This window comes from Scyliorhinus torazame, chromosome 2 (genome assembly GCF_047496885.1).
Source record: "Scyliorhinus torazame isolate Kashiwa2021f chromosome 2, sScyTor2.1, whole genome shotgun sequence".
Taxonomy (NCBI): domain Eukaryota; kingdom Metazoa; phylum Chordata; class Chondrichthyes; order Carcharhiniformes; family Scyliorhinidae; genus Scyliorhinus; species Scyliorhinus torazame.
Genome location: NC_092708.1, coordinates 261,325,480 through 261,348,427, shown reverse-complemented (window position 1 = coordinate 261,348,427; position 22,948 = coordinate 261,325,480). Strand labels below are relative to the sequence as shown.

The 22,948-nt window shown below is 46.3% G+C and overlaps 1 protein-coding gene across 1 annotated transcript in view; it reads right to left on the bottom strand.

Moving 5' to 3' along the window:
• knl1 (kinetochore scaffold 1) overlaps positions 1 to 22,948 on the bottom strand; it is a 240,322-nt gene that overhangs the window by 14,552 nt on the left and 202,822 nt on the right. The window contains exons 22-25 of the mRNA XM_072486289.1: positions 20,698 to 20,772; positions 17,798 to 17,907; positions 14,443 to 14,561; positions 10,113 to 10,235 (exon numbers count right to left, since the gene is read on the bottom strand). Coding sequence (XP_072342390.1) covers positions 10,113 to 10,235; positions 14,443 to 14,561; positions 17,798 to 17,907; positions 20,698 to 20,772 — 427 coding nt within the window. The remainder of the gene's footprint in view (positions 1 to 10,112; positions 10,236 to 14,442; positions 14,562 to 17,797; positions 17,908 to 20,697; positions 20,773 to 22,948) is intronic.

Genomic DNA, 22,948 nt, shown 5'->3' with positions numbered 1-22,948 from the left:
TGGCGAACCCTTCCTCCAAATACAAATCCCTCACCTTGACCAGTCCCACTTCCCTCTACCCAGTGTACACTGTTCATCCCCCCCTGGCTCAAACCCATGATTCTCGCACAGCGGCGTTAGCACCGACATGCCTTCCACCCTAAAATACCTCCTCAGCTGATTCCATATCTTCACTGTGGACTGCACCACTGGGCTCCCTGAATACCTACTCAGAGCCAGTGGCAATGCTGCCATCACCATAGCCCTCGAACAAGACCCCTTACAAGATTCCTCCTCCATCCTAACACACTCTACCCCTTCTCCTTCCCGCCACCGCCGCACCTTGTCCACATTCACCGCCCAATAATAATGAAGCAAGTTTGGCAACGCCAACCACCCCCCCGGCCCGCTGCCTCTGTAGCAGGGCCCTCCCCACCCTCAGCACCTTCCACGCCCATACAAAGTCAGAGATGATTGTGTCCACTTTCCGAAAAAAGGCCTTTGGTATAAAGATCGGGAGAGCCTCGGCCGAATATTCATTTTCACCACTTAGACCCTCCCTGCCAACGTAAGTGCAGTGTATCCCACCTCTCAAGATCCTCCCTGGCCTCCTCCACCAGCTTCATTAAGTTCCACTTATGGAGCCCATCCATTCCCTCGCTACCTGAATCCACAAGTACCTGAACCTGTCCCTCGCTACCGTAAATGGCACCCCCCCCTAGATTAGCCCGCTGTGCCAGCTCATTCACCGGGAATACCTCGCTTTTCCCTACGTTCAGCTTGTATCCCGAGAAACCCTCCAAACCTCCCCAACAGGCCCATAATCCTTCCCATACTCTCCAACGGATCCGAAACATACAGCAAGAGGTCATCAGCATAGAGCGACACTCTATGCTCACTCTGTCCCCTGCCACTCTGCCAACCCCCTGAGAGCCATCGCCAACGGCTCTATTGTTATGGGTCAGGGTTTAGAGAACCCCAAAGTGTATCATGGGAGTTCACCTGACCCACAACTATTAATAGATTGTGGTCTTGGGAGCACACTGCTCACTCTACAGGTGTGGTACAGCAGAAATGGAAAAGTATTTTTAAAAACAAAACAATGTTTATTCTATGAACTCAGTTAACCTTTTTAAAACAAAACAGTGAATATCTTGGCAACCATTAATTCAAAGATGACCCCCAAAGAATACAACATTAAGTCATCCTTTAAGCTGTCCTTTTAACATCCAAAAGACTTAACCTTTAAATAGAAGCACATCAGGGTTTACATTCAATACTGAAAACATTAAATTTCTGAATTCACCAAATGATCAAGAGATAGTCCTTCATCGCAGAGAGATCAACAATACAGCTGCTTTGGCTGACTTCAGCTGCAACACACTGCAAAACGAAACCAAAAAGACAGACACACCATGAAACTAAAAGCAGAACCAGAGCTCAGCTCCACCCACATTCTGACATCACTGCAGTAACATGAGCAGCTAACCATTTCTTAAAGCAACATTCTCATGACACTATGGCCAGCGCAAACAGCAGCGGCGACAATGGGCACCCCTGCCTCGTACCAGTGTAAGTCAAAGCTTTGTGAGCTCATATCATTCATCCTCACCCTCGCTCTTGGCGCCACATACAGCAACCGCACCCATGCCACAAATCTCGGCCTGAACCCAAACCTTCCCAAAACTTCGAACAAGTACCGCCACTCCACCCGAACAAATGCTTTCTCCGCGGTTTGATCTTCTGCAACCACCCCCAGGACAGAATCCTCCATCCTCCCCGCCAACAACTTAGCCAATACTTTCACATCCGTGTTCAATAGTGATATGGGTCTATACGACCCACATTCCACTGGATCCTTCCCTTTTTTGGGGGACTAGTGTGATTACTGCCTGCTTCATAGTCTCTGGCAACTCCCCCTTCTCCAGTGCTTCATTAAACGCCCCCAACAGATGTGGTGCCAGGTCCGCTGCAAATTCCTTATAAAATTCTGCCGGGTACCCATCCGGCACAGGGGCCTTCCCCGACTTCATACCCCTGATACTATCCAGCACCTCCCTCAGCCTCAGGGGCTCCTCCAACGCCTGCCTCTTTGCTTCCTCCACTTGGGGAAATTCCAGCTCGTCCAGAAACCGCCCCATGTCCCCCTCCTCTCCTCCTGGGTCTGCCTCAAAGTCCCTGGTAATACTCTCTAAATGCCTCATTTATCTTCCCTGGCTCTGACACCACATCCCCAGCCCGGATTTTCAATACTTCCCTGGACGCAGCCTGCCTCTGCAGCTGGTGCGCCAGCATGCGGCTCACCTTCTCCCTACTCTTATTGCACCCCTCTTGCCCTACGCAGTTGCCCTACCGCCCTCCCTTTTGTCAGCCTGTCAAATTGCCCCTGCAACTTTTTCCTCCCCCCCAATCCCTCCACGGTGGGCACCCTCGTATATTCCGAACACCTCCACTATCTCGCTCACTAGATGGTCATGTTCTGCCTCCCTTTCCTTATTCGCACGAACCGTAAATGAGATAATTTCTCCCCGGACCACTGCCTTCAGCGCTTCCCAAAAAATGCCCGCCGACACCTCCCCATTCTGATTGAACTCCACATAATCCCTAATCACCAACCGCACCTCATCACAAAAACCTCCATCTGCCAACAACCCCGAGTCAAACCTCCACCCCGGCCTCTGCTCTTGTCCCATACTGAACCGAATATCCAACCAGTGGGGTGCATGGTCCGAGATAACTATCCCCGAAGAGTCTGCCCCCTCCACCCCAACCAAAATCTCCCGACGCACGACAAAGTAATCAATCCTCGAATACACCTTATAGACGTGTGAAAAGGAATACTCCCTTCCCCCTGGGTTCTGAAAGCGCCATGGATCCACCATACCCATCCTCTCCATAAACCCCCCAGCTCCCTTGCCATTCATACCCTACTCATCAACCTGGGGCTCTATCTATCCACCCTCAGCTCCAGGACACAGTTAAAATCTCCTCCCCTGATCAACTTGTACGTGGCCAAATCCGGGATTGCTGCCAGCAACCCCCTCATAAAACCCACATCATCCCAATTTGGGGCATACACATTTACCAACACTACCGGTGCCCCTTCCAATACCCCACTCACAATCACATATCACCCATCCGGATCCCTCACCTCCTTCGCACTCACAAATCCCATTTTTATGCTCATTCAAATCGCCACACCCCTCGATTTTGAATCGAACCCAGAGTGAAAAACCTGCCCAACCCACCCCTTCCTTAACCTAACCTGGTCCTTCACACGGAGGTGTGCCTCCTGCAAAAAGACCACCCCCGCTTTCAAGCTCCTGAGGTGCGCCAACACCCGCAACCTTTTAACCGGCCCATTCAGTCCCCGGACGTTCCACGTTACCACCCTCACCGGAGGCTTGCGCCTCCAATCCCCTCTACCGTCCGTCATCTTCCCCACTTAATTGCTGCCCCTTTAATTCCACTCTGTACCTAGCCCATCCCAGATGGCCCTTTTCTTCACCCTTGACCATGTCATCTCTCACGCCCTGCCGCGTTGCAAAACCCCCGCCCACCCCGCTTTTCCACTTCCCCTTCTTCCCCTCTCCGCTCTCCTCCCGGCCACCCCTCGTGTCCTTCTCCCCCACCACCTCACTTCCGTTCACCTGCATAACCTGCTAGCACGGCTGCCCCTGCCCAAAGGCAGGTCAGCTTTTAAAGTGCAAGGTAATGAGCCTCAGCTGGGCAGGCCGCCGACCACTAGCGGGGAACTTGTATTCTACAAGTCCCATGGGGAGATTGATTAGTGTATCCCCGTGAGTCTCGTAAGAGTTATTACACTCTCCAATCCCTGCCTTTAAAGGTCAACATACGATCTATCTGCCTAACTACTTGCTCTACCTACATGTTAATGCTGTTTCAAAGACATTCGCCTATCTCTGAACAACATTTAATTGCTTCTCACCATTTAAAAAAAAAAATCATGTATTGTATTTTAGGAATTTCACATTTCTCCACATTATAATTTAGCTGCCACCTATTGCCCACTTACTTGACCGGCTTTATATTCCTTTGCAATCTCTGTGTCCTCCCCAAAGCTTACCTTCCCACCTAATTTTCTATCTTGAGCAAACTTGGATACATTACATTCAGTCCCTTCATCCAATGCATTAATAGCTGGGTGGCACAGTGGTTAGCACTGCTGCCTCACAACATAGAGGACCCAGGTTCGATCCCTGCCCTCTGTCCGTGTGGAGTTTGCACATTCTCCCAGTGTCTGCGTGAACCACCCAAAGATGTGCAGGGTAGGTGGATTGGCCACACTAAATTGTCGTTTAATTGTAAAAAATATATAATTGGGCACTCTAAATTTATTAAAAATTCATTAATAGCTTACCCCCAAACACAACTTTGTGGCATCCCACCAGTTACCAGTCTGTCAACCTGAAAGCGATCAACTTATTTCTGTTTTCCTTCCTTTTGCCAATCCTCTATCCATGCTAATGTATTACGTGTCCAAATCCATGAGCCCTTATTTTGGGGAACAAACTAATTTCAACGTGGCCCTTGTACATTACCTTTTGAAAATTTAAATATGAGAAATCCATTTCTTCTCCTTTGTCTACCCTGCTAATTAACATCCTCAAGAATCTCCAATAGATTTGTCAGATACAACTTACCTTTCATCAAATCATTATGATTCTGTAAATTAGTGATTTTCCTTTTTTCAATATAAAATATTTTTATTAGTTTTGCATTTGTAATAACATTGCAAGGAGCATCGCACAGTAATAAAGAGGTATTCACAGAGTGGGTACACAAGTGAAAAGAAAAAAAATGGGAATATGCGCATATATGTATATAAAGGGAACTTGTACACCGATGCGGGGGCCAGTAATTGGTTACCGGAATAACTTTATACATGTTGCTGCCTGGTTTTAAAATGTACCGGGGAGTGCTCGTCTACCTGGGCATATCTTGGTGCCGTAGTTGTGATCGCATCCATGTGCTTCCTTGCCCTTTGTCCCCGCTGGCTGCGCTGCCCTGTATCCTGGTTAGTGCCCCCCAACACCCCCCCCTATTTTCTTCTTCATCTTCTGTTATCTGTTTCTGTTAAGCCGTCCCTTCCCATTATTTTGTTGGTCACAAATAAGTCTTGGAACATGCTTCCACGTGTGGTGAAAGCCTTCCTCTAATCTTTTTTTTTTTTTTTTAATTGTTTTTATAACTTTAGAGTACCCAATTCTTCTTTTTTTCCCCAATTAAGGGGCAATTTAGTGTGGCCAATCCACCTACCGTGCTCATTTTTGGGTTGTGGGGGAAGAGGCCACGCAGACACGGGGAGAATGTGCAAACTCCACACGGACTGTGACCTGGGGCCGGGAACGAACCCAGGTCCTCAGCACCGTGAGGCAGCAATGCTAACCACTGCGCCATCGTGCTGCCCCCGCCTTCCTCCAATCCTTGAATGGAGAATTTTATCCTTTCCAATTTAAGGAATTCTGCTAAGTCGGATAGCCAGTCAACGGCCTTGGGTGACACTGCTGATCGCCAGCCAAGCAGGGGTCACTAGCGGGCGATCAAGGAGGCAAAGTCTAGGGCGTCTGCCACTCTCCCCATAGTGTGTTCTGGCTGTTCCGATACCCCAAAGACCACCAGTATTGGGCATGGCTCCACCCTCATTGCCACAACCGGAAATACGGTCTCAGAAAAGGTGGTCCAGTACCCTACAAGTCTGGGACAGGATCAGAACACGTGTGGTTGGCCGGGCCTCTCTAGCACCGTTCACATTTATCCTCCACCTCCGGGAGGAACCCGCTCGTGTGTATTCTGGTGAAGTGCGCCCTTTAGCGGTGTTCGGCTCAGCCCTGCGTATGAGGAGCTCGAGTTCGTCCTATGCAGTGCTTCGATCCAGAGTCCCCATCCTATCTCTATGCCTGGCTCTTGCTCCCACGCCTCCAGCGTCTCATCCAGCGGTGTCGTACCTCTTCTAGTAGTTATCCGTACATGTCAGGCCAGCTACCATCCCCTAGTTCGCCTGCGGTTAGAAGTCTGTCTGAAGGGTGTGCACGGTTAGCTTGGGCAACATTGCTGTCTCTTTGCGGATGAAGTTCCTTATTTTCATGTATCGGAGCTCACTCCCTTTCAGGAGCTGGAGCTTGTCCATCAGTTCCTCCAGCGTCAATACTCTGTCGTCAATGTATAGGCTCCATACCATCAGTACTCCGTCATCCTTTCTCCACTGTTTAAAGGAGCTTTCTATCGTTGCAAGGGTAAATTTATGGTTCTTGCAGAAGAGAGCCATGGTAGACATGGCGACCAACCCGAAGCGGTGCCAGAGTTGATTCCACGATCTCAGTGTGGCCACCACCACTGGGCTTCTGGAGTACTTGGTTGGGAGGGGGGGGTAAGAGGGTGTCGGGCCATGGCCAGTGCTCGAAGGATGTCCCTGTATAGGTCTCCACCGTTTTTACCCATTCCGCTCCCGGCTGTTTGACCCATCCCCGTACTCTTTCTGTAGTGGCTACCCAGTGTAGAATAGAGGTTTGGAAGTGCCAGGCCACCCATATTCCTTCTTTTCTGTAGGATGTTCTTGCAACTCCTCAGGTCTTCTCTCTCTCCTCCTCCTACCCCCCAACCCACGCACGCCATGGTTAATTTGTCTACTTGGTGAAGGAGGCCTCGGGAATGAAGATCTGTACATGAACCGAGGCAGTATGTTCATTTTAATTGTCTGCACTCTTGGGTAGTACGATGGTGCAGTGGTTAGCACTGCTGCCACATGGCACAGAGGACCCAGGTTCGATCCCAGGTCACTGTCCCTGTCGAGTTTGCACATTCTACCTATGTCTGCATGAGTCACACCTCCCACAACCCAAAAAGATGTGCTGAGTGGGTGGATTGGCCACACTAAATTGCCCCTCAATTGGAAAAAAATAATTGGTACTCTCCTCGCTAGGCAGAGATGGAGTGAGTACCACTTCCGTAGGTTTTTCTTTACCTCCTCCATCAGACTCATGCAAGCATTCAGCCGAGAGATCAAAGACACATTGTTAATGGTCCAAATGTGTCCGCTATTGCGGTCTTCCCAACCTGGTTTTCTGGATGAACTCGTCTGCGTCCTCCAATGTGTTAAAATAACGTTCCTTATTGCCATATGTTACCCAGAATCTTACCGGGTGCAGCATTCCAAACCACACCTTGTCCACGAATTAAACTGCCTTGGCCCCAATGCCTTAATAGATGCAGATTGTATGTCCCTCTCATCTCCAGGGCTGCGTGCTTCTCACCCAGTTCAGAATTAGCTCCTTGTCCTGGTATTTATGGAGTCTGACGATAATCGCCCTTGGAGGTTCTTCTGCTTTGGGCCTTTGCCGGAGCGACCTCTGGGAGTTTGGGGAAGCATCCCCCCCTCCGACCAACTTTCCAAGCATCTGCCAACATAGCCTGCCTGGTTTCTGCCCTCTGTGCCCTCAGGTAATCCGACAATCCTAAAGTTCCGGCGGCGAGTCCTGTTCTCCTGATCTTCAACCTCTCCCCTCGAGCGCTCTCTGGGTCATCACCAACCTTGCCACTTCTGTCTCGAGCGAGGCGATACGATCGCTCTGGTCGGTGGCCGCTTTCTCCAGTTTCCGCACTGTCATCTCTTGGGTCTCCAGTCTCCGTTCTGTTCTTTCCAACTCCTCTTTGAAGGGGGCCAGTGTGATTTCTATGGCCGACTTGAGGTCCCCCTTGATGGAGTCTCTGTGAATTTGGATCTCTTGTGCAAGGAGTTCCATCCACTGACCTGTCGGTGGGTGGCCGACATTCGCGTTGGCAATCCCTCCTGGTCTGCCACATTCTACTCCGCTCTGAGTGTCTGAGATATGGATCTTCCTCTCCTGGCTCTTGTTCCTTTTACTATTTTTCTGGCTTTGTGGCTGGTTCAGGGCATTTAGTCAGGTGGTTGTTGGTTTAGGGTAAAGGTGGTGGGGGATTTTTGCTGTTTCAGTGTCCGATTTATGGGATAAAAGGGCCAAATTTTAAGTTCCCAAGAGAGAGCTACCTTTTGTGCTACCGATCAGCACAATCGCCACCACTGAAGTCGATCCTTTCTTGAATAGTGATATTAATTTTCGACCTTTCAATCTACTGGGACCATTCTTGTAAAGGAAATTTTGGAAGATCCAAATCAATGCATTCATCATCACTGCAGCCACCTCTTTTAGAACCCTAATTTGTTGGCCTTCAGCGCCAGGGGAGGTGTTGGTTTGTAGTTACTTTACATTTTTTCCACTATTTTTCTTCACCAATATTAATTATGTATTCTCCCTCTCTGGAGGCCCTTGATTCCCAGTTCTATTTCTGGTATGGATTTTGTGTCTTCAACTCAACAAGTTGAAAACATCTTGTTTTAATCCAATACTAACTTTATGCTCTTTAGTTAAATATGGATGGTGGCTTTTCCTCTGGAGTTTTTATTCCTCAATGGAATATGTATTCATTCAGAATTATTAAGTATTTCCTGATATGTTTACCATTGTTTATCCATCATACTTTGGCATTTAAATTCTAATCTACCCCTTTCACAAGAAGTTGTGCTCCCATTTAAACATTAGAATGTTTCCTACATGGTTTACAAGAACTGCAGAAATTCACTTAAGATCACTATCTGGTCATGTTTTCCCTTTTATCTCCTCCTCTCCTAAGGCACTGACTCTGCTGCACTACAGTTCCACAGTTTCTAATCACCCTGAAATACCGCAAACACATTGATCAATTTTATTTGGGAGATGGGACAGTGAATGTGGGAAGGCTAATCAACTATAGGAAGCACACAAAAACCACAAAATTCAATTCGGTCTTCAAATGCACTTTCCAGCAGACCATAGAATAGAACCATAGAAATCCTCCAGTGCAGGAGGAGGCCATTTAATCCATCAGGTCTTCACTGACCCTCTGAAAGAACACCCAGGCCCGCTCCCCCACCCTATCCCCGTAACCCCATCTAACCTGCACATCTTTGGACTGTAGGAGGAAACCCGAGCACCTGGAGGAAACCCACATAGACATGGGGTGAACGTGCAAACTCCGCACAGTGACCCAAGGCTGGAATTGAACACGGATCCCTGGAGCTGTGATGCAGCAATGCTAACCACTGCGCTGCTGTATTATTATCCAGAAGATGCAGAGTCTGGAAATCTAGACTGATCTGATACACTGGGTAAGATCAGCTACTTTAAAAATGAGAATTTTTATGGCCATTACCATACAAACCTAGATCATACAGGCATATGCATCACGGAGCCATACATCCCAGGAGGTCCCTTGATTCCCCAATCTGAGCATCTGCCCCAATCTGAGCATCTTTTTTCAAGTGACCTTCTGCTTTAAAGTGTGCAATGTACATATGCTGGGTGGGGTTAGAATTAAATAAATAAATAAATAAATAAAATAATCTCTTATTGTCACAAGTAGGCTGCAATGAAGATACTGTGAAAAGCCCCTAGTTGTCACATTCTGGCGCCTGTTCGGGAGGCCGGTACAGGAATTGAACCCGCGCGGCTGGCATGGTTCTGCATTACAAGACAGCTGTTTAGCCCACTGTGCTAACCCAGCTTCTATGAATTGTACTCCGCAATAAAGTGCTCCACCTTTATGCAGCTTGCAAAGTCTTTCCATTGTTGAATAATGACCAGGAGGTGCATCTTCGATAGCTCTGTGACTTTATACACCTGGTGTTGTCAATTAGCAAATCTCCATTGGTGTCCTCCAAGTCCTTTCAGAGTTGCGTATTACGAATTGTGGGGGAAGGGAAAAAGTCAGAGTCCTGCTCCTGATTGGAATTTACCCCATGAACATGCACGTGTTAAGGACAGGAGCAAACATTGCTATGATGCTCCATATGGTTAAGTAAGCAGCCAAATTTACCATGAAGACTAGTCATAATATTATTTTCTTGGCATCAGTACCTGTGGAACTATATTCCATGTAAAGCTGGATAAAAAGATTTTCAGGTCTTATGCACCAATACTATTGGTATTTTCCCTCAATCTTGTGGAAAGCATATGCAGGCTTCCTCCAAGAGCTGCATTCATACATCAGATTTTTAGTTCCATTTGAAAGACAGGGCCTACAGAACTGGCAATTTCTAGAGTACATGGACCCACCTGATGTTTCCAAACCAAGAGTTAAATGTGAATTGCAGAGGGCCCCATGGATAGCTTGGCTTTAAATGAAATGTAAGCTCAAATTTCGACAGTGCATCATAACTCGTGAAAAGATACTTCACGCTGCAAAAGAAAAACAAAGATCATGGAGTGAGACCAATTCAATCACAGCAAAGACAGACATTCAAATCATCATTTTGTGGATTGTGACTAACTCCTTAACCAGAAAACACAAATTTCAGAGTGATTACTGTATTTAAGGAGGCAAATGAGAACCAGAACTGATAGGACACGAATTTCGAACACCTTCAACCCAACATCCCAAAGCACTTCACAGGAACTTCGAAAAATAACAAGTATGACAACGAGTCACATGTAGAGATATTATGTCAGATGACCAAAATATTTGTTTTAAGGGGTGTCTTAAAGGAGGAAAGTTAGGAGTGGTGTAGGGAGGGAATTCCAGAGCTTCAGGCCGGACAACTGAAGGCATGGCCATCAATGATAGAGCAAATATAATTGGGGATGCAAAGAAGCCAGAATTTGAAGAGCACAAATATCTCGGAGGGTTATGAGGTTGGAGCAGAAAATAGAGATCTTGGAGGGATCTGAAAGCAAGGATCAGATGTCACTTGACCAGGAGCCAATGTAGAGAAACTGGACAAGACAGAAAAACCGGACTCAAGACTCACTCCAAGTTAAGGCACATGCAGCAGTGTTTTGGATCACCTCAAGTTTACAGCTGATGTGATGGAGGTTGAAATTGGCAGTGATGGCACAAGGGTGAGGTTAGAAACTCATCATGGGATCAAATGTGATACCAAGATTGCAAACAGACATGCTTAATCTCAGGCAGTTGCCAGGGACAGGAATGGGGTAGAAACATAGAAACAAATAGGAGCAGGAGGCCTTTAAGCCCTTCAAGCCCGCTCTGCCACTCATTATGATCATCCAACTCAATTGCGTAATCCTGCTTTCCCCCATATTCTTTGATTCGCTTCGCCCCAAGTGCGATATCTAACTGCTTCTTGAAACCATACAATGTTTTGGACTCAACTACGTCCTGTGGTAACGAATTCCACAGGCTCACCACTCTCTGGGTTTAGAAATTTCTCCTCATCTCTGCCCTAAAGTGGTCTATCCTGTATCCTCAAACTGTGCCTCCTGGTTCTGAACACGCCCACCAGCAAGAACATCCTTCCTGCATCTATCCTGTCCAGTCCTGTTAGAATTTTATAGGTTCCTATGAGATTTCCCCTCATTCTTCTGAACGCCAGCGAATACAATCCTAACCGATTCAATCTCTCCTCGAACGGCAGACCTGCCATCCCAGTAATCAGTCTCGTAAACCTTCGCTGCACTCCCTCTATAGCTAGAACATCCTTCCTCAGATGAGGAGACCAAAACTGCACACAATATTCCAGGTGTGGCCTCACCAAGGCCCTGTATAATTGCAGCAAGACATCCCTGCTCCTGTACTCTAATCCTCTCGCAATGAAGGCTAGCATACCACTTGCCTTTTTTACTGCCTGCTGCATCTGCATGTTTACCTTCAGTGACTGGTATATAAGGATACCTAGGTCTCGTTGCATGTTTCCCCTCTCCTAATTTATGACCATTCAGATAACAGTCTGCCTTGTTTTTGCTACCAAAGCGGATGACCTCACATTTATCCAAATTATACTGCATCTGCCATTCATTTGCCCATTCACTCAACTTGTCCAAATCACACTGAAGGATCTCTGCATCTTCCTCACAGCTCATCCTCCCACCCAACTTGGTGTCATCTCCAAATTTGGAGATATGACACTTTGTTTCCTCATCTCATTAATATATATATTGTGAATAGCTGGGGTCCTAACACCGATCCCTGCCCCCAATCCCATGCACTCAAATTTTATACTCCAATCTTTTAGGCAGGACTTTGTCAAAAGCCTTCTGAAAGTCCAAATACACCACATCCACCGGCTCCCCTTCATCAATTCTACTAGTTACATCCTCGAAGAGTTCCAGTAGATTTGTCAGCATGATTTCCCCTTCATAAATCCATGTTGACTCTGTCCAATCCTGCCAGTTTTCAAAATGCTCTGCTACAAAATCTTGGATAATGGATTCTAGAATTTTTCCCACTACTGACGTCAGACTGGACTATAATTCCCTACTTTCTCTCAACCTCCCTTGTTAAATAGTGGAGTTACATTAGCCACCCTCCAATCTGCAGGAACTGTTCCAGTCTCTATAGAATCCTGGAAGATGACCATCAATGCATCCACTATTTCTAGAGCTGCCTCCTTCAGTACCCTGGATTGGAGTTTCAGGCCCTAAGGATTTATCAGCCTTCAATCACATCAATTTCCCCAACGCCATTTCTCTACTGATATTTTCTCTACTGATATTGATCACCTTCAGTTCCTTCTTCTCACTAAACCCTATGTTCCCCAACATTTCTGGTATCTTATTTGTGTCCTCATTTGTGAAGACAGAAACAAAGTATGTATTTAGTTGCTCAGCCATTTCTGTGTCCCCCATAATACATTCCCCTGTTTCTTACTGTCAGGGACTTACCAATCTTCACCAATCGTTTTTTTCTTCAAGTAAATATAGAAAGTTTTACAGTCAGTTTTTATGTTCCTTGCAAGCTTATTTTTGTACTCTATTTTTCCCTTCTTAATCAATCCCTTGGTCCTTCTTTGCTGAATTTCCCTTCTTAATCAATCCCTTGGTCCTTCTTTGCTGAATTCTAAACAGCTCCCAATCCTCAGACCTGTTGTTTTTCTTGGCAAATTCATATGCTACTTCCTTGGATCGAATACGATCTCTAATTTCCCTTGTAAGCCATGGATTGACCACCTTTCCCATTTTACTTTTGTGCCTGACAGGAAAAAAACAATTGTTGCAGTTCCTCCCTGCGCTCTTTGAATGTTTGCCATTGCCTATCCAGTCATCCCTGTAAGTAACATTCCCCAATCAATCGTAGCTAACTCACACCTCATTTTATCGTAGTTTCCTTTGTAAAGATTCAGGACCCTAGTCTCAGAATCAATTACTTAACTCTCGATTTTAATGAAAAATTCTTTCATATATGGTCGCTCATCCACAAGGGGTCGCGCACGAGTTTGCCAATGATTCCATTCTCATTCCACAGTACCCAATCTAGGATGGCCTGTTCTCTAGTTAGCTCTGATCCTAGATAGCTGGGAAAGGAGTTTGGCACAGGGACCAAAAATAATGGCTTTAATATTCCAAATATTTAATTGTAGGAAATTCCTGTTCATCTAGTATAAGATTTTGGATAAATAACAATAATAATAGATCAGTGGAGATGCGGAGGTAGAGCTAGGTGCCATGAGTGTGGATGTAAAAATTTACATCATGTCTTTGGATAAGTCATCAAGGGCAGCATATAATGAGAAATTGGAGGGAGCCAAGTATAGATCCTTGGGGAACAAAAGTGATAATGGTGCGCGATCAGGAAGAGAAACCAATGCAAGTGATTCTCTGGTGGTTACGATTAGATAGGTAAGAATGGAATCACAAATGGATACACAAAGCTTTTTACTTGCTGAATGCCTGTCAAGTTCTCAAATGCTTCTCCTCGGTCCAATTTATCTTGTATACTGTTTTTGCTCTATGTGGTAAGTCAAGGAGAGAGCCAAGCGTTAGAAAGAAGCACAACCAGAGAATATTGACCCTAACCACGTATAATGTCAAAGGTAGGCCGAGACTGCACATGGACACAAATTAATTGTACTAAATTATCACAGAATCCCTACAGTGCAGAAGGAGGCCATTCGGCCTAAGGAATCTGCACCGATCCTCTGAAAGAGCACCCTACTAGGCTCACTCCCCCATCCCATCGCCATAACCCCAACTAATCTGCACATCCCTGGACAGTGGGAGGAAACTAGAGCACCCGAGGAAACCCATACAGACATGGGGAGAACATGCAAACTCCACAGTCACTCAAGGCTGGAATTTAACCTGGGTCCCTGGTGCTATGAGGCAGATAAACTACCCACATGCCACCATGATGCACCAACATGCCAATTACAACAATTTTTCCTTCTCCTGTAGAAAATCAACAAGTCAACAACTCTATCAACAATTCTAGAGTGGCAGATATATATATATATATATATATATATATATATATATATATATATAAAAAAAATATATATATATACAATGTTTGATTACTTTGGAACGGGCGGGTTGAGGATAGGTAAAATAAAGTTTGCACAGGCTTCAAAATCTGGAATCTTACATGCCCATTTCTCCCAGTGATTCCACTACCAAGTAATTGCAAGCAGCATGCTACGAATACACTTACTCCATTGGTTGAATCTCAGTCTTCAGAATGCCAAATTTTGATCCCCAGTTCAGGAAATATTCCAGTTCATCCCCAAGCAACCGATATCGACTCACTACTAGTGACATATCAAGTAAGAACTAGAATGGCAAAAAGAGATTTGAAATGTTATACAAATCAGAGAGGACAGCTCAAGCCTTTCAATCTCCAAGAGCACATCACCCCTTATATGCCAGAGGTTAGGAGCGATGGGCTTATGGGCTGTGAACTGTATTAAAACACACAGGCAACTGAAGACAGATCAGTAATCTATCAGTCACACTGATTACAGTGTTCATTCTATCGAGGTTTCCAAACACATAGCTGAAGGGGGAAAAAAAGTCTGAATAAGGCAATCTGTTCTTGATTAAACATGATTACAAACAAGACCTTACACCTTTATTACAGTTTAAACACAATTTTCTGTTTAACTTGAGAAACCAAATGGAAAGTTCTGGGGTTTAAATCAAGCAGTTAACATATTGAGCAAAAATCATATATTTAGCATTGGGAAATTTCAGAATCTCAAAATGTTATAGCATTGGAAGAGACCATTTGTTCCATCATGTCTCCGAGATAGCGCAAATAAAAACAGGTAATGCTAGAAAAACTCAGCACGTCTGGTAGCATCTACAGAGAGAAACAGACTTCATGTTTTGAGTTTTTAGGATTCTTCTTCAGAGCTCTGAAAACGCTATCCTTTTAATCCTATTCCGTGCACTTTCGCCATATCTTTAAATAAACATTTATAGGTAATCTAACATACTGCCACTGCTTCTAATGGCCAGACCAGGTTCTAAAAACCTTGTGCATAAAAAAAGTCTCAAAATTTGTAAATACATTAAAATACTTATGAACTCCAATAGCTTCTCTGAAGCCTCTCATTATATTAACACCCACCAGAAGATGTGGAACAGTTCAGTGACAGGCATTGCTAGGCCTGCCATCATGTTGTTCTGGTCAGCTGATACCAGGTATGCTTCCGCAGCAACATGCCAATTGCAACAGATTTTACATCTCCCGAGGGAAATTGCAAGCCAACAGATCTTGTCAACAAGCCAGCCCAAGAACTGGGAAAGCTCACCCCAAAAAAGTAGGTTAACGATGAAAATAAGACCAGACTGTAATTTCAAAGACCCTTTGCAATTATTATTATTTTTATTCTCCTTTTTCACGTTTTCTCCCACATTTACACCCATCAACAATAAACAATAATCAACAAGATATGTCAATCCCCATAATAACAACGATCCCATCCGCCCACCAACCCCCAAACCTCAACCTGCCTGTTTACATAAACAAATGACAAAAAGGAATCAGGGATTACCCGTAGTCACCCTTAATCTACATGGCTCTCCACCCCCCCAACCAACGCCATCCAGCCTCTTAAGAGAGTACCGTACATGATACCCCAAAGTTGTCGTGTCCCCCAAGTCTCCAGCTCCTCCCGTCCAATGCCTCTTGTAAAACTCCTCCTCCCAACCTTGGTTCCCTCCCCCAACCTCTGTTCCCTCCCCCCAACTTTCCACCCCGGCTAGATCACTCGGACCCTGTTCTGTCAGGCTCCGATGGCCGCAGCCCCTCCCCCACCTCACTCCCGTTCACTGGCTGGCTTAAACCGGCCAGCATGGAGGCCCCCTCCCGGGTCCCTTTCCCCCTTGCCCGGCCCTAGGAAAGCCCAAAGATCCCCTTTTAGCACATAAGCCCCGCATATCCACCTACACCCCAAAGAGCCCTCCTTTTGAGTGAAAGTCCCGTCCCTTCCCTTGTCCAAATATAGGCAACATTGGCTCCTTTAGCCTCTACACCCGCGCACAGTGATACAAAAAAAGAAGAAAATACAGTCATGAGGTTACATCGGCACATGACCATTCCTCAATTTGTCAGTTCTGCCACAGTCCTTCTGCCTTCGCAAACTCCTCCGCTGCTCCAAAATAAAAGTCCCTGAGCTTGTAAGTCACCCTCAGCTTCGCTGGATATACAATGCCGCACTGTACCTTGCCAATGTACAGTGCCCTCTTCACCCGGTTGAAGGCAGCCCGCCTCTTCGCCAACTCCACCGTAAAGTCATGGTATACACGTATACCAGCTCCAGCCCACTGCACCACCCGCTTCTGTTTGGCCCAGCTCAGGACCTTCTCCTTCACACTGTACCTACGGAAGCACAGAGTCACTCCCTTGGCGGCTCACTCGCCTTGGGTACAGGCCTCCACGACCGATGAGCCCGATCCAGTTCATATCGGGAGGGGTCCGCCCCCATCCCCAGTAGTTTTGCCAGCATCGCGGCAAAATACCCAGTCGGCTTCGGTCCTTCAACTCCTTCGGGCAGCCCCACGACCCTCAAATTCTGTCGCCTGCATCTGTTTTCCAGATCTTCCATTTTTCCTCTCAGATTCTTGTTCGTGTCCATCATCTTCCGCATCTCCTTCCCCATCGAGGCAAGTTGATCACCGTGCTGCAATACCGTCTCCTCCACTTCCTTCAGCGCCTCCCCTTGCTCTCGCACCTCTCGCCACCGCCGTCTTCACCGGGGAAACCGCCTCCAGCACATTCAAAACCTCCCTCATCTCCTTCCTCACCATCTCCATACATTTCTCAATCTGCGCCAACTGCTTTTGGAATTCAGCAGCCATCACCTTAGTTAGTTCTTCAGCCGTAAGCACCGCGGCCTCCCCTGGTGCTCCAGCCTCCATTTTCTTTGTTGACCCCGCGGTGACATTTCCCCTCTCCAACGGACTTTCAGCCGCTTTTTTGGCGATTTTCGACATCCTTCTTCTCCTTGCGCTATCCCCCGACTTTTACTGCCGTCGCTAGCCCTAGGACCGGGCGTTACTCCGCGAAAATGCCGTTCCCGAACGGGAGCCCTCCAATGTGCGGCTGCCTCCCGCCCGCCGTCACCAGAAGTCGACCCTTTGCAATTATAATTAAAATTTGTTCCACTTTATGATTGGTCACAGAATTCAAACCTCTTGCTTCCTCCATCAAAAAAGGAAGCGGTATTAGTACCAAAAGGATGATAAACTGTAGAACAAAAGCAAAACACTACGGATGCTGGAAATCTGAAATAAAACAGAAAATGCTGGCAGAATCTATGGAGAAAGAAAAAGAGTTAACATTTCAGATCACAACCTTTTGTTAGAACTGAAAGTTAGGATTTAACAGTTTATTAGTCATTTGGTCGTCAATACTTTATTCGTAAATACAAAGCCAAGGAAATAAAGTTGCTGTGGAAGAGGAAAGAATAAGGAGGATGATCTGTGATGGAGGTGGGCAGGGGTGATTGACATAACAAAAAAAATGATGGTGCAATAAACTCCAGTCATATCTTTTTCCATACCATAGGGAGCTGAGATTCATTTGTGTATACGTTATGCCAACTGCCTCGACTCTTCCAGTATGTCATAATCAGATCATGAACCAGTTTGGATTGCAAAGGAGCCTCATCCTCTGAAAAATAAAATGAAAACAAGTGTGTATATGCAGATCTGACTGGAAATACAACCAAGATTAAGAATCATCAAGAGGAATTGGAAAGGCTAACGGAATGGGCAGATGGAATATAATATGAATAAGTGTGAAGTTATTCACTTTGATAGAAAAAACACAAAGGCAGAATATTTCTTAAATGGAGAGAGGTTGGGAAGTGCAGGTGTATAAAAGGGACCTGGGTGTCCTTGATCATGAGTCACTAAAAGTTAGCATGCAGATACAGCAAGCAATTAGGAGGCAAACAGCATGCTGGCCTTCATCTCGAGGGGATTTGAGTACCGGAGTAAAGGTGTATTGTTGCAGTTATAAAAAGCCTTGGTGAGACCTCACCTGGAGCACTGTGCACAGTTTTGGTCCCCTTATCGAAGGAAAGATATACATACATGCCATATACATGGACTGCAACAGTGATTCCCCAGACTAATCCATGGGATTGCAGGATTGTCTTTTGAGGAGAGATTGAGAAGACATAGGGTGGGATTCTCAGTTAGCCGACGCCAAAATCCAGATATGCGATTGGGCGGAGAATAGCTTCCAAAGCCAAAATCACAGGAGGTGCCGATTTGACGCCAAATCGTGATTCTCCATCGCCTCGAAAACGGCGTCAATGCGTTTTACTCCGCACATACTGTCGGCACAGTTCGCATATTATCAACGGGCCCGACCCAGTACTCTCCAGGGCCTCCGCAATTCTCCATCACCGATGGGCCGAGTTCCCGATGGAGTGGTTCACTTGTGCTTTTAAAAATCGTGGAACTGTTGCGTCGATTTCACCGCCACAACCCAAAGATGTGCAAGGTAGGTGGATTGGCCATGCTAAATTGCCCCTTAATTGGAAAAAATGAATTGGGTACTCGGGGGAAAAAAAAATTGTGAAACCGGCGTGGCAGCTGCTGAGGGAGAGAGAGGGTACAGAAGGTGCCCAACATCGCCATAGTTTGCCGACAGTTCTGCCGCTGGCCGGGGGGGAGTAGTGGGGAGGTGGCCAGGAGGTGGGTTGTGGGGTCGGGGTGGAAGGGCACGGAGCACATTGCTGCAGCCGGCAAGGCAACCATGCAGCTGCGCACACTGCTAACAGTCCACTTTGACTACCACAGGCCGTATAGGTGTCCCCCCCACCCTCAGGGGTGCCCTCTGACCCCAGCTGACCCATCAGCTGTATGGGCGCGCTTCAACACAACCAGTGCCATATTTTTGGCTGGGATATGTGCGTGTGGAGAGTGTAATGTGTATGGGCAGCTGCAGTTTGTCAGCCTCCAGAGTGTCGATCACGGAGCCGGTGAATCCCGCACCGTTTTTCAGTGGAATCGATTGTTTTCCACGCTGCACCAGTGCTAGCCCCTCAAACAGAACTGGTCCAGGTGCAGTGCAGGTTTTTCTGTCGTAGAAGTCCAAGGATTCTCCGTTGGCGTGACCACTTAGTCTCAGAAACGAAGAATCCTGCCCATGGTCTCCATTCTCTAGAGCTTTGAAGGGCACATGGAAACTTACAAAATTCTTACAGGACAAGACAGATTGGATGCAGGTAAGATGTTTGCTCTGGCTGGTGAGTTTAAAATAAGGGGACACAATCTCAGATAAGGGGTAGGCCATTTAAGACTTAGAAAGAGTAATTTCTTCACTCAGGGTGGTGAATCTTTGGAATTTTCTACCTCAAGAGGGCTGTGGAAGCTCAGTCATTGAACGTGCTCAAGACAGAAATTGATAAATTGCATCAAGAACTATAGAGACAGTGCACGAAAGTGGCATCGAGGTGGATCATCTAATTGAATGGCAGAACAGGCTCGGCAGGCCAAATGGCCTACCTCTGTACCTATGTTCCACACAAGTGTCTTTGTCGAACCTCATTGGCATAAGCTTGCATCCCTTTCAGCCTCATGTGCTTATTTGGCTTCTCCTTAACTTCACCTGTGCTTTCATTTCAACCTTGTGGTAACAAGTTTCACTGTCGCCAATCTTTGGGTAAGAAGTTTCTTCTGAATTCCCTATTTATTAATGGCCCAAAGTTTTGGTTTTTCTCTGCAGTTGGAAACATTGTCTACATCCACCCCATCTCCCTACATCTTTTAAAATCTTTTCAGATCACTATCCTGCTCTTTTCTCAACTCAAAGCGTCATTTGGGTCAAAAGGTGCATTTAATTGTTCCAACTTATTTCAGAAATGGCTTTAAAACGAGCTGTATTGGACTCCTAAAGTAAATTCTGCAGCCATATCCAATTTATTTAAATAAATTTGAGAATTTAAAATTATATAAATTTTTCTTTTTCCAATTAAGGGGTAATTTAGCATGGCCAATCCACCACCCCTGCCATCTTTGGGTTGTGGGGGTGAGACCCACGCAGACACCGGGAGAATGTGCAAACTCCACACGAAGAGACAAGGCCGGGATCGAGCCCGGGTCCTCGGCGCCGTGAGGCAGCAATGCTAACCACTGTGCCGTCCCAGCCATATCCAATTTAAGGAGACCTTTCAAATGATGGAATTCCAATGCATCAGATCTCTTCCCATTGTAACCACTAATCTTCTTGTGCTTTTGTCTCAAATCAGCCTAGGCTGCCATTGAAAACTGGTCATTTATGGCAAACCCATTTATTTTTATATGACAATTAAACCTGGTATTCCTTTAAGTGGGCGCCTAGGTGCACATTTACATTTAATTTCAAACTAGCCAATTTATACAAAGTATTTAAAGCTAAAAAGTTTTGGGATGCTCATTCAAAAGTTCAAATATAGGACCGTTAACTCACCATCCAAGACGGACTCAAGATTAAGGTCAAGGATTTTCCTGCACTTCTCACCAAGAGAGACAACACCACCTGCATCTAAAACAAAATTAGGTCAAAGCCAACGAGTCTAAAAGAAAAAGAAAACTCATCAACATCAGTTACTTTTATTAAATAACCCACTGAAAACCATCAGAAGAAATAAGAGCAGGACCAGGCCATTAGACCCATCAAGCCTGCTCCACCATTCATTATGATGGATGATCCGATTGCAGCCTTAACTCAATTTTCCTACCTGCTTCCCATAATCCTGGACTCCCTTGTAGATCAAAATATGCTTAGCTCAGCCCCGAATATATTCTCTGACTCATCCTTCACTGTTCTCGGTGACTGATGACCCTCAGAAGAAATTCCTCTTCATCTATGACTTAAATGGGAAACCCCTTTGTTTTAAAATGTGTTCCTTGGTTCTAGATTGCCCCAGAAGAGGGGATATCCCCTCATGTCTACCCTGTCAGGCCCCTACTGAATCTGATGTGTCAATAAAGTCACCGTATTCTTCTATTCCAGTGAGTCAACCTGGTCAATTTTTCCTCACAAGACAAAGTCCTTCATCTCAAAAATCATCCGAGTGAACCTTTGCTGAACTGCCTCTATTGCAAGTATATCCCTCCGGAAGACAGACCAAAACTGTACATGGTACTCAAAGTGGGATTTCTGTTATAACACTCTGGACAGGCGAGTGGTCAATTCCAGCTCCACAGACCCTGCAGTCCCAACATCAGTAAATTAAGAACTCCCTGTAAGAACAGCACAGCTCTGATCCTGGAATGTAGCAGTTTTTACTGGCCTGATTCCTGTACAAGACTGGCGGTTTTATCACCAATGCTCCCACTTTAAGCTTCAATTCGCCCGCTCGCCCTCAACACTTGCTCGGCCCGGCCGCCCTCACACGTGCTCACTCCAGCCTCTGACCTGCGGTTGTGGCCATACCTTTTACATGGCTGGTCGAGTTAAATTTCTATTAAGGTAGCGACGGTGGGCATTTGACTAATGGCAATGCTGTTGAACATGAATGAGCGGGGGGTGTTGGGGATTGGTTAAACTGATTTCTTGTTGGAGAAGGTCATTGCCTGGTGCAAAGATTATGTCTACTTTTCAGTCTAAATCTTTTTTTTTTTATAAATATATTTTATTGAAATTTTTCATTCACAATTTTTTCCCCTTACACATCAAACAAAGAAAATTTAACAGTACAAGTAACATGATAACTACAATCTAATAAAGAGTAACTAACTAACATAGTAAACTAACCCAATAACATAAAATGAAACTTCTATCCTGGATCCCCTGCGTCGGGAGCAATGGAAATTCCCTCACCTGTTGTCTTGTGAACACCCTCACCTGCATATACCTAAAGAAATTTCCCCGGGGCAGCTTATACTTTTCCTCCAACGCTCCCAAACTCGCAAACGTCCCGTCTATAAATAAATCTCCCAGCCGGACTTCCGGGTGCGGCGATGACCAGCTGAGTCGCACGTTTCGGCAGCTCCCGGTGGAACGGACTTTTGGGCTCTTGATAGGAGCCCCAACGGCAATTTTAACGGCTAAAAACACCGTGCGGTAAACCAGAAGGGTGTTCCCCCTGGACACGGATGGAAAAAGGAGAGGAAAGTGGCCGGATTGCAGCGGATCCTTTGGAAAATTTGGAATGCTGCAACCGGCAAGACTGTGGGTCACATATCAAGGGAGGCACCACTACTTTGAAACGGCGGATGAAGCGTGGACTTTTATTGTAGAAGAAAAATTGGAATGATTGGATTATGAAAATGAACGTTTGGACAAAGTGGTGGGGCGAATGGGGGGGGGGGCGAAGAGGGGTTTTATGTTTTAATCCTGCGGTATGGTAACTTTTCTTTCTCCCACAGGTGGTGATGGGGGGAGGTGGGGAGGGAGAGGAGATGGGGCGTTGGCCATGGGAGGCGGGGCCGAGGGAGAGGCGCGGGCTTGGTTCCCGTGCTATGATAATTATGGCGGGAATAGAGAAGCAGGAAGGAGGGGGCGTCGCACGGTGCGAGCCGTGATCACGGGGGGAAGCCGAGGTCAGCCAGAGTTTGCTGACTTCTGGGAGCAACATGGGGGGAGTAATTACGCTAGCGGGGGGTCTAGCAGGGGAGGGGGGAATTACTGGGTTGCTGCTGCTGGGGAAAGGGGGGAGTGGGTACGGGAAAGGATGGGCGGGGGGGCACCGTCTGGGAGAGATACAGCTGCGTGG